Genomic DNA, 11,293 nt, shown 5'->3' on the forward strand with positions numbered 1-11,293 from the left:
TACAGTATATTTATTGAAGTTTGTAAATAGGAACATGTTAAACTCTTGTAAAGCGTCTGTTTGATATATTAATGTCTGAATACGTGAAATTTAAAAACACATGCATCTAGTTTTGCTTCCGTATAGTAGATCCTCGCTGTTTAAAACCAGAGATCTAACGATTCTACCAATAACTATTTTTTTGACGCTATTCTTGTGTTTAACGTTGAGCGGCTGCTGTAACTTTCTTCTTTTTTGTTTTTAAATATACAAGCGATGTGTTTTCTGGAGGGTCCTCGGGTCAGAGCCGGGGCTGGAGGGGGCGGACGGAGGGATGGACGGATGCAAGGGGGGTTGGGTGAAAGGGGAAAGTTCAGGGGTGATGCTTCTTGTTGTCTTTGTGTGAAGGAGTGGAGCTCGATCTCACATCACTCTTCCCTCTTCCCCGAGTCCTCTCGAAACTCTCCCCCGGGTTTCTACCCTCCCGAACCTCTCCCCTTCTACCCTTACAACCCCAACCCTCCCCCCGGGTCTCTCAGCCAGCACCAGGACTCAGGTGAGTTTGGGTTTGGCGTTCGCGTCGTGTGTGCTCTTGTTTTAAAATGGATTTGTTGTTGTGCTCCGAAGTGGCGGAAAGCAGAAATCGCGCCCAGCGGCTAGCGGCGGCTCGTCCCTAGCGTGCTAACAAGGCCGCGCGGCGATGAGCACGCAGTCTCAACGCGGGGGAAGTTTGGCTGTAATGTCGCCTCCGAATCCTCCTCGCTGCTCTTAAACATCCCCGCTACGTGACAACAAGAGCGTACAGCCATTACACGAAGTGCCCACGTATCAAACCAGCTAATATCACCGTTTAGTAATTAGCCCGAAGTTAGCTAGCGTTGCTAAGTAGCGCACGCATGCTCCATTCATTTCCCCCCCAGCACGGCGAGCGAGCACGGATGCTAAGCGGCTAACGCACTTACTCCAAGCGTTTAATAGTTAAATGGACTCACTTTAAACCGGGAAACACGAGCGTGCTCCCGGGGGTTTAGTGTTGTGGTCCCATCGCGGCCACCTGACCCGAGGTTGCGTTCAACTAAATTCCCCTCAAAGTGCGCTAACGAGGCGGTAATTGTGCGCATGTTTGTTGATAAACTTGATTCATAGCTAGCGAACGAGGGATCGTTAGCTCGCCGGACCATATGTTTCTCGGCTAGCACCGAGCTGGATCGGGCGCTAATTCGCGTAGTTTGGAGTCGGGGAAGTTTCATCCGGATGTTTGATAATAAAACTGCCGCATGTAGTTGTCACAATGAAAGTGAGCCCACAGCCATTTTAGCATGTTTCGTCGTGGCACGCATCAGTTTTCGTTTGCCTTGTCGCTAGCTCGGGCTGTGACACACATCTACTATGTTCCTCTTCAATGGGTTTATATTGATTCCCCTGGAGGAGATTTGTCTCGTGTAACACAGACTTGACCTTTTTTTACATGTGTCTATCAACTTTGCACTTTTAGCTTGAACATGTGACCTAGGGATTTTGTGAATGAAATGAATGAGCGCCTTCTAAAATGCTTTGTGTAGTATCTAACGTAATGTCTGTGTTCTCAAGATTTCTGAAAACCTAATGGTCAGAAAATCCTCTTGGAGCCGGTGGTAGGATGTTCTAATGGACTCATCATGGGTGTGAACGCTCCTGTAACTTTATGCTGCAGATACAGACCATCACTGTTCACCCCTTTTATCATATGTAAGTCAGTGTTAATATTAATGTCGCGTGATCATCCTTGATGTGTAACCTCTTGTCCGCTATGTCTGTCTGTCCCTTTTAGATCCATCTTGGAGACCAACAACCCCAGTTTGAAGCAGACGGATAGGTTGCAGTTGCAGTCATGGACTCCGGTGTGATTGAAGGAGGGCTCAATGTCACCCTTACCATTAGGCTGCTCATGCACGGCAAGGTGAGGTCACATATCAGCTGCCTGGGTCTGCACTGTAGGAGCCGATGATATTATATTCATGGAAATGAAATCCTTTGGGGGAGTGTTAAAGGGCAGGGACTTGATGTGATGAGTCAGGGTATTGACCTGGTGATGGGATCCTGTGTCTCAAAGCAAAGCAGAATTGGGTTTTTGGCTGAAAATCGGACTGGCTCATGCTGTCATGAAACCAAGCTGTGAGCTCGCTGTGCTCGCCCATACCATCTTAAACAAACCCCAGCTCATGGCTTTGCATTAGCAGCCTACAGATGGATACTGTTCACTCTTGGCTGCTTCCTGGCTCTCACAGAGTCATTTTAAGATTGTGTGGGATCAGAGAGACACACACAGTGTTAGTGGTGGAGATCTTGGGAACTCGCGATGAATCATTAACTTCAGGCATTGTCCTCAACTTCAAACAATTGACTTAACATCTGTTATAACTGTCGTCCTGTTTTGATCAGCTCAGCAATTTCTAAAGGATGCACACTTTTGACAAACTATATAGTTCTGTGTATACTGGGCCACCCTTAGCAAATACAATGTGTCTGAGCTCTGGTAGTGAAATCAGATGTGAAAAGATATATCAGCCTAACAGAATGGTCTCTCTTTTCCTGTTTTTAGGAAGTTGGAAGTATTATTGGAAAGGTAAGATGATGCTTTTATATAATTGAAATTTTGATTTTCTATCATATTTCAGGATCTGTGTGTTTTAAAGTGATGATTAATCTGACTTTTGTGTGATCCTCTGCTTATAGAAAGGTGAATCTGTGAAGAAGATGAGAGAAGAGGTGAGGTCTTATCTTCCTTGTCTGTACTATAATTATGCTACATTACGATTAATTGTAATGTTATAATTAACACAAGGGCACAGTTGGCCAATGTACAGTTTCAATTTCTTCTTTCAATTCCTTGCTTTTCTCTTTGTGTGTAGAGTGGGGCTCGCATCAACATCTCTGAGGGAAATTGTCCCGAGAGGATCATTACATTGGCAGGTCCAACCACAGCCATCTTTAAAGCATTCTCCATGATCATTGAAAAGCTGGAAGAGGTAGGTAGCAATTTACACTGACAGATGAATCCACAGTTCAGCAGGAAACCTGATTAACCTGCATCTCCACATTTTTTGACAGGACATAAGCAGCTCTATGACCAACAGCACAGCCACCAGCAAGCCCCCAGTGACCCTACGCATTGTGGTGCCTGCGAGCCAGTGCGGCTCCCTCATCGGGAAAGGTGGCTGCAAAATCAAGGAAATTCGAGAGGTATGAAGAGAGAAGAGCATGTCAAACAAAACCTATAAAACAAAAACACATTGAGCTCCAATCCCCTCAGCATTAACAGACCCTCACCTTTCCACCTGTGTAATATGGTACATCACACTCTTTATTATAAACAGAGGGATTAAATTCTTACCTAATTTCCCTTCATTTGTATGCTTCAGTCAACCGGTGCTCAGGTACAAGTGGCAGGAGACATGCTCCCCAACTCAACGGAGCGGGCCATCACCATCGCTGGCACTCCCCAGTCGATAATTGAGTGTGTGAAGCAGATCTGTGTGGTCATGCTTGAGGTAAGTGGACTCATGAAAGCAATGAAGCAAATGAAGTGGCAGCTGTTGACCTGTAAAGTAATGATGTGAAATACTGTGATCTCTGGGTTTGTGGCTCCTGAGTGTTGGGTTTGGATCAGGGACAACTTTAGCTGAGCTACAGGTTTAGGGTGGATGCTGTAGTGTTTATAAGATATCGTAAAAACATTTTAGGGCATTATACGAAATATAGTATACAAAATACTACAGGTAATTTTCGAAAACTTTTAATATTGGCTATATGTTCCTTAAGCTGAGCTGGTAGGCGATGAATATACTGTTATTGCGCAACTTATTTTCCCACCAAGTATTTTTGGATAAGTGTTAAACAATTCAGCTTTGTTATGTTGGAAAAAATAAACATTAGATTTAGACAGAAGCTCAGAGAACGAGGCAAAAGTAAATGAGGAGATCTTCAGCATCGACCCCGTGATCATTTTAAGTTATCAATGATTTTTGCTATAACTAATATTACAAGTAAAAGTTGTAGTGTGCCATCTTTTCAGTGTAAAAACCACTGAAACATTCATATGTAGCATAATTTAGAATTCTTTCCAGTGATTCAATATTGACCATAACCTGGGTGGAAACTGTAATGACACGTGCTTTGTCTCCTGTGCAGTCTCCCCCTAAGGGGGTCACTATCCCCTACCGACCCAAGCCTTCAGGATCCCCCGTCATCTTTGCAGGCGGACAGGTATATACAAAACTTAAGAGGGACACAGAGTCCTACCATGATGTTTTGGGGGTGTCTTTATTGCTGCAGTATTCTGACATTTGGGTTTCTATGAGTGGGAAGCATGTTTGTGCAGAATATTAGATAACTGGGAATCTTGAAAGGCTCAGAATATACTGAACCCAACCCTATACTGGTTTATACTGAACCCTGTTTTTGAGAACAGATGCAACCCGAGTTGCTTGTGTTTGAAAAGAGTATCACAAAACATTTACTTTGTTACAGAGCCTTCTGTTTGTCCAGAGTGGGTTTTTATTGTTTTAAACTCTAGGTTTGGAAAATGAGGTGGGCTGTTTTCTGCTATTGTTGTTTTGAACTTAAGTCTTCTGGTGCTTGATGGCCTGACATTACAGTCTTTTATCCTACTAAATACCCTTTTTATATTCTGTGGGGGAAAACTCTCCCTTTTGGTTTTTCCTTGTTTCCCTTTTCCCAGATGTGAGGAGAGTTTGAAAATGACATAAATGTCAATGTTCTTAAATATGATGTTTTATTTTTAAGATTTAGAACAGCTTTGGTGAGTTTGAGTATTGGAAGAGATATTTAGACAAAGATCTGGAGCAGTAACGTGTGCGACAAAATCCATTGTGAGGCCCATGACAGCTTTGTTTCCCTTTTGTTTCAGGCATATGCCGTACAAGGACAGCACGCGATTCCACAGCCAGATGTAAGTGCAGTAGACATTTTTCCATCACTCCACTATCACTCCCACCCATAATTACAGCTGTCCTCTTCAAAAATGTACACCCACCCACACCTCATTTTACAGCCTTTAACTGTAGATACATTCCCCCCCGTAATTTTATTTAATTCTGCCTGCTTTTGATCCCGTATCAGATTTTTGTTACCATTTAACAGAGCAGCACTGTCTGTACTTAAAATTTTCTACAGTTGACTGGCAGTCAGTTGTTAGTTAATCTGACATTTGTTGTTTGTGTCCGACCAGACTCGCCACTGTTCCATGAATAATGATCTGTCCTGCTGCTCACTCTTTTCTGTTTTTTTTTCTTTTTTGTTCTGTCTTGTTTTACATGTTTTGCTCATTAGTCTGTCCCAAATAAACAGGTTGTCCCCCCCCCTCTTTATTAACTCTTCATTATTAATATGTGCTCTGCCCAACTTGCCTCCTTACCCAGTTAATCTCCCTCTTTTTTTTTTTAATGAGCTCCCTTCAGGAGTTAATGACTTTGTTAGTCATGCCTGCAACTACATATCAGCAGAATATAAGTTACATATTACATAAGTCTGATATACGATGTCATATGATACAATTTAGACAGTTCAGTTAATGTTTTAGGAACATCCAAGACCAACTTACTGTGCGTGTGTGTGTAGTTTTTGTCTAAAAAAAGAGAGATACAGAGACCTCATCTCTGACTTCGAACTTGTCTTCCTTCTGTAGTGATGATAACTGGTACAGTGTGAAGCTGAGTTGAAACTATCTCAGTTCATGTTTGGCTCCTTTATTAGTGTTGGTTACATGATCTCCTGCATGTTGAAACCCCCCCCTGAAGGCTGCGAGAAAGCATCACGAGATGCAGCCCACACTCTGGAGGAATACTTATGGGGTACCCCGCATAGACGAGTCCTAAAACCCACTGCTTATCAGACACCAGTTCCAAAGAATAAGATCTGTCAACTCGCAACTACTTTAATGAATGTGTGTGTGAAATGTGTTTTGTTCCTTCGTGGTCCTTTGTTGTTGCTGTTTGTACTGACTGTGAATTTTGTTTTTGTTTTTTTATCTGTTTTTTTCCCTCCTCCTGTGTTTCCCATTTCTCTCCCTGCCTCCTCTCTTACTCTCACAGTCTTCCTCTGCTGCTATCTCTCCACAGCTCACCAAGCTTCACCAGCTGGCGATGCAGCAGAGCCCCTTCCCCATCGCACCAAGCAACCAGGGATTCACTGGTACGCAGTGCGGTGTGACCCACTGCCCCCCGTCGCAATGTTTTTGTTCTCCGACATATTTGAATACAAGAAATAACATCGTTTTATTTTAACTATTGATCATGTATCATTTTAGAAATAAGCCTCAACTATTTTCTGCTTTGACAACATCATAGAAGTTTAATGAGTCTAAGTCTCACTGAAATACATTATATATTTGAGTGCCCCATGTTTTGATAATATCACATGTCATTTCATTCTACAACACAGTTAAATGTTGAATTTGCATGTTGTGCTGACTATGTTGTCACTCAATGCATAGCAAACCCATATCGAGGTTTTCTGATGGAGCTGGTTGCTCCTTTTTGAGTTATATTAATCTGAATCAGTTACCAATAATAATGTCTAATGCTATATCATCCAAGTGCCACACATTTGCACATTTTGACAAATAGTTTTTGGTCCGCTCCTCCACTCCCTTCAGTGGTTACCAGTGGCTGCCCGCATCCGTTTCAAAACATTGGTACTTGGTACCGTGCTGTGACCGGATCGGGTCCAGTCTACATCCAGGACATGGTCAAACCTTACACCCCAGCCCTTTCACGCCGCTCTGCATCTGCCAATCGGCTTGTTGCTCCCTCACTGCGAGCTAAACACTCCAGTCCTGGCTCCTAAATGGTGGAATGAGCTCCCCAATGACATCAGGACAGCAGAAAGTCTATACATCTTCCGGCGCAAACTAAAAACACACTTCTTCCGACTATACCTTGAAAAAAATATAAACTTTAGTTTAAACATATAATTTAGTAGCACTTAAATGGCACTTACTTATAGCACTTTGTAGTTTGGCTTTCTTGATTCTTGTTGTTCTGGGTTTGTACCCTCATGGTTGAATATACTTTTTGTAAGTCGCTTTAGATAAAAGCGACAGCTAAATGAAATGTAATGTTATTAAATTATTCTTATTCATCATTATCTTGTGTATTTTTCAGGGATTGATGCTTCAGCTCAGACCAGTTCCCATGAGATGACCATTCCAAATGATGTGAGTGCAAGATACATTTTTCTATCACTGTTATACAGAGTTAATGAGTGTTGTCACATGTACATGGATAAGTTGGGTAACTTAACATGAGACTTGTGTTCATAATGTCATTCAGGGTCCATTCAGGGATACTTAACTTTCCCACCTTTCCCCTCTGTAGCTTATTGGGTGCATCATTGGCCGCCAAGGAGCAAAGATCAATGAGATCAGGCAAATGTCGGGCGCCCAGATCAAGATTGCGAATCCAGTGGACGGATCAACTGACCGCCAGGTCACCATCACAGGCTCGCCCGCCAGCATTAGTCTGGCGGAGTACCTCATCAACGCCAGGTGAGATAATCACTTATATAATGTTAGCTCAGGTTCATTCAGTCACAGTAAATCCAAATGTTGCATTTTGGCTTTACTTAATTTTAGATAAAGCAACATGGCCCTGGCTGATACTCTTTTTATAAACTTGATCCTGCTGTGCTGGACTTTTTTGTGTGCCTAACATCATGTGCCAATTCATACCTGGCCTACTTCCTTACGTGTGCAATGCATAAACTACCTTTTTATCTCGACTTCACATTCATCCATCACTGGAGATATCGTTTCTTTTTTAAACTGTAACTGATCCGTTAATTTCTAATGAAGCTTTTTTGTCCTGTGTTTGATCACATCCCTGAGTGATTCCCCCACACCCCACCGCTCCTCCTACCCTCCTACCTGTAACCCCCCCCTCCCTACCATTTCTCACCAGCCTGCCCTGTGACCCATCCCGACTGTGTTGTCCCTCTCTCCTTGTCTCTCTTTCTACAGTGTAGAGTCCTCTAAACCTCCTCCCTCCTCCTCCTCCTTGAACCCCGAACAGACCAGCCTGTGCTCTCCCTCCACCTCTACTACTACTACTACTACCACCACCACCTCCTCTGCTGCTACCTCCTCCTTCTCTTCCTCCTCCTCCTCTTCCTCCTGTGTGGTGCCCCCCTCAGCCTCCATCCCACTGTCCTTGTTGGCTCCAGGGCCGCCTCCCTCCTCCTCCTCCTCTTCCTCCTCCTCTACTGATTCCCTGCTCCCCAGCTCTCCTGCCTGTGTGTCAAGTCTCCTCAGTCTCAAGCCCCTCCCTCTCCTGGCCCTCCATGTTGTCAGCGGGGCCAGTAACCCTGCACACCCAATCCCCACTGAGCCAAAAATTGCCCCAGAGCTCGGCTCCAAGTCTAAAAGGCGAAGGCTCTCCCCTTACTAACGAAGGAAACACAAGTCATCTACTACTACAGTACTGACAGTGCTCTTTGTTGTCTGTACCTGCACTTGCTTTTGTATCTGGCTGTGCCATGCCACGCTTACAACAGAAAACAAATGCACACAAATACGTGATATACAGCCAGAACAGGTGGTTGCTGCCATATTTATAAGATGGGTATCTTAAGCTTGATTTGGCCTGTCTCTTTAAGAAAAGACATGTTGAGTGCATTATATTTTTAAATGACTTTGAACTTAGCATGGACAGTGACTAATTTCACTGGTTTACTGAAGCATTTCTCTCTTTGTGTAAGCTCTGCTCAGGTAGCGGCTCTCTTTAAGATGTCAACCTGTATTTATGGGTATAGTTTCCCTCGTAGTGAATTTTAAGTGACTAATGTTAGCTGTTAAAATGGAGACTATGTAATCACTTCATGTATGAAAATATTGTAATTTCAATTCCGACTAAATCTGCCCTCAGGTATCTAAGGCACCGAATCATCCTTTTAGATTACGTTGATATGAAATAAACCAGTTTAGCTTCAAAAGTTTCACATTTGGGGAAATCGTCTTACTTTGTCTTCTTGCAAAGTTGAAGAAAATGTCACTGGCATGTCTGTATAGTAAATATGTAGCTGGAAGCTAGTTAGCTTAGTGTATAGACTGGAAATGTAAGGGTGGGAAACGGTCAAAATCCACCTACCACCCTTTAAAATGTTGGATGTTATTATGCATTTGTTTAATCTGATTGTTTTTTTAACGCGGAAAAAACTAATATCTCCTGTGAAAAAGCGATGTCATACACATAGAAGACACCGGTGATAAGAGCAGGCCACGGTGTCGGGGTGCTGTAAACATGTTTCCAGTTCATGCTAAGCTAACCAACAGCTGACTGTAGCTTCATATTTAGTTAATAGAAGTAAGAAACTATTAAGAGTTCTGATTTATCAGACAACAGGAGCAGCCAAACTGGACACCTAATGATCTTTTTTTTTTTTCTATATCAACACATACATTTCCCATTCAGCAATTCTAGCTGAACTCCTTATACAGTATTTTATTGTAATAATGTAATGTACAGTTGATGAGGTTGATATTTAACTCGTCTGTCTGATTGCATGCCTTGTGCTCTCTCTCCCTCCCTGGTCTCCGGGTGTCTCTCTGTCTGTCTCTCCAGGCTTTCCTCTGAGGCCACAGGACTGGCAGCCAACTGATAAGACACTGCATCTGCACTAAATCTCACTTTTATATCATCGGCTACCATAAAGCAGTCAAATGCAACTACCCAACATAATGAGAGAGACTTAATGTCAACTGCCACCGATTTGACCCGCTGACGTCATTATTTATTTTCTTTCATTTTGGTTTTAGTCAAAAGAAGAAAACGATTAGGTTTTTAATTCCCCTTTTTGAGTGGAGTTGGAGGTTTTAATGATTTACTAGACTTTTTTTTTTTCTTGTTTGGGTCCCTCACTCTCTCCCCCCTTTCTTTCTTTGCCATCACAGAGTAGAGTTGGAAAACTCTGAATAGTCATATAGATTTAGTTCTGTACATTGAGACAAAAAAGGAAAAATGAACATAAGTATCAGAAATAAGAATAGAGTGACTGTTTTATTCCATTAATATACGCCTCCCTCTTTTCCTCACCCAGTTCCACAAGTCGGTCTGTTTCACATCCACACTCACTTTAAATAACGCAGCATTCTCCCCCTTTGTCACCTTTTTCAATTGAAGTGCTTGTAACATTGATCATGCTCGTGTCACTGAGAAGAAGTAGCTGTACATGCACTGTCACCGATTATATTTGATTATGATGACAAACCTTCTAACACTCACAGATGAATTTATCCAGATAATTTAAAATTTGTATTACTACGCATGTCAGTTCTCCCCCACTCTACATGTCATTCCTGTCTCCCCCCCCCCCCCCCCCCCCACTTTCCTGGTCCTGAGATGTGTGGATATTTTGCTGGGATTGGGAGGTTTTTCGGGGTTTGGGCTCGGCTCAAGGGATCGGAAGCAGAGGGTTCTCCTCGCTTTTTTTGTAAAGACTGATATATACTTAAAATAATGTTGGAATATTTGTTTTAAACGGAGGAAATATTTTTTTTTAACTACCAAAGGGGGATTAACTCCTGGACACTGACTGATCTGTCAATTCAATGTGATGAGGCTGAGAAGTGAAATCAGTGATGCTCTGGAACTAGACAAAGAAAGGGTTGTGAGTTAACACTAGTTTCCTGCTCTTTGCTTTGCTCAAGTCGGAATTTATTTTATTTTTTATTTGCAGGAAAGAAAAAAAAAACTTTTGTGCACGTTTTTGAGACTGTAGACCTGGGTGCCACAACATTGATAAAAAAAATGGAAATAAAGATATGAAATGCTCAAACCACAAATTGTTTCGAGTCTTCTGTCACTGTTAAAGAAATGAGATGATATAAATGTACGTGTTACAGCAGCAGCTAGTCAGAGAGAGATGGACAAGAGAACAAGTGAAAGTATAAAATGGGCAGAAAATAAAATGTATTAATATGGAATATATGTTCATAATATACACCTCTTACTAGAGATGGAAATGTTATTCTTAGAGAAACATACTTGAGTGAAGTGCAGTGTCACAGGATGCTGGTATGAGGATATACAATGTATTTGTGCATTATGTATCAGGAGATATTGAAAAGGAAGTACTGATCCTAATGCATATATAGTTATAAATGTATAAGCAGGTAGTGTGTGCAGGATGAATGAATTTATAGTATACTATATTAAGTAGAACTATATACAGATTTATATATACATATACGCATAAAATTATATGATTGTAAGTATGTTTGATTTTACTAGGTATAATTTTAAAAGAATACACTATACAG

The 11,293-nt window shown here is 42.1% G+C and overlaps 1 protein-coding gene across 7 annotated transcripts; it reads left to right on the forward strand.

The window, feature by feature from the left end:
* The first annotated feature begins 231 nt into the window (after window positions 1–231).
* On the forward strand, window positions 232–10,816 carry LOC117761911 (poly(rC)-binding protein 2). Of its 7 annotated transcripts, none has more exons than XM_034586251.1 (14): window positions 283–535; window positions 1,570–1,707; window positions 1,790–1,918; window positions 2,561–2,584; window positions 2,695–2,727; window positions 2,871–2,987; window positions 3,070–3,201; window positions 3,381–3,509; window positions 4,150–4,224; window positions 4,889–4,930; window positions 6,072–6,171; window positions 7,143–7,195; window positions 7,356–7,525; window positions 7,997–9,579. In XM_034586251.1, exons 3-14 carry the CDS (start codon window positions 1,850–1,852, stop codon window positions 8,421–8,423), a joined length of 1,371 nt encoding a protein of 456 aa, XP_034442142.1. In that variant the 5' UTR covers window positions 283–535; window positions 1,570–1,707; window positions 1,790–1,849; the 3' UTR covers window positions 8,424–9,579. The 7 variants fall into 7 exon arrangements, with proteins under 7 accessions (XP_034442147.1, XP_034442145.1, XP_034442142.1 ...); XM_034586255.1 differs by lacking the exon at window positions 7,997–9,579 and adding an exon at window positions 9,597–10,816 and having other exon boundaries at window positions 296–535; XM_034586256.1 differs by lacking the exons at window positions 1,570–1,707; window positions 7,997–9,579 and adding an exon at window positions 9,597–10,816 and having other exon boundaries at window positions 232–535; window positions 6,099–6,171.
* The last annotated feature ends 477 nt before the right edge of the window (window positions 10,817–11,293 follow it).

This window comes from Hippoglossus hippoglossus, chromosome 5 (genome assembly GCF_009819705.1).
Source record: "Hippoglossus hippoglossus isolate fHipHip1 chromosome 5, fHipHip1.pri, whole genome shotgun sequence".
Taxonomy (NCBI): domain Eukaryota; kingdom Metazoa; phylum Chordata; class Actinopteri; order Pleuronectiformes; family Pleuronectidae; genus Hippoglossus; species Hippoglossus hippoglossus.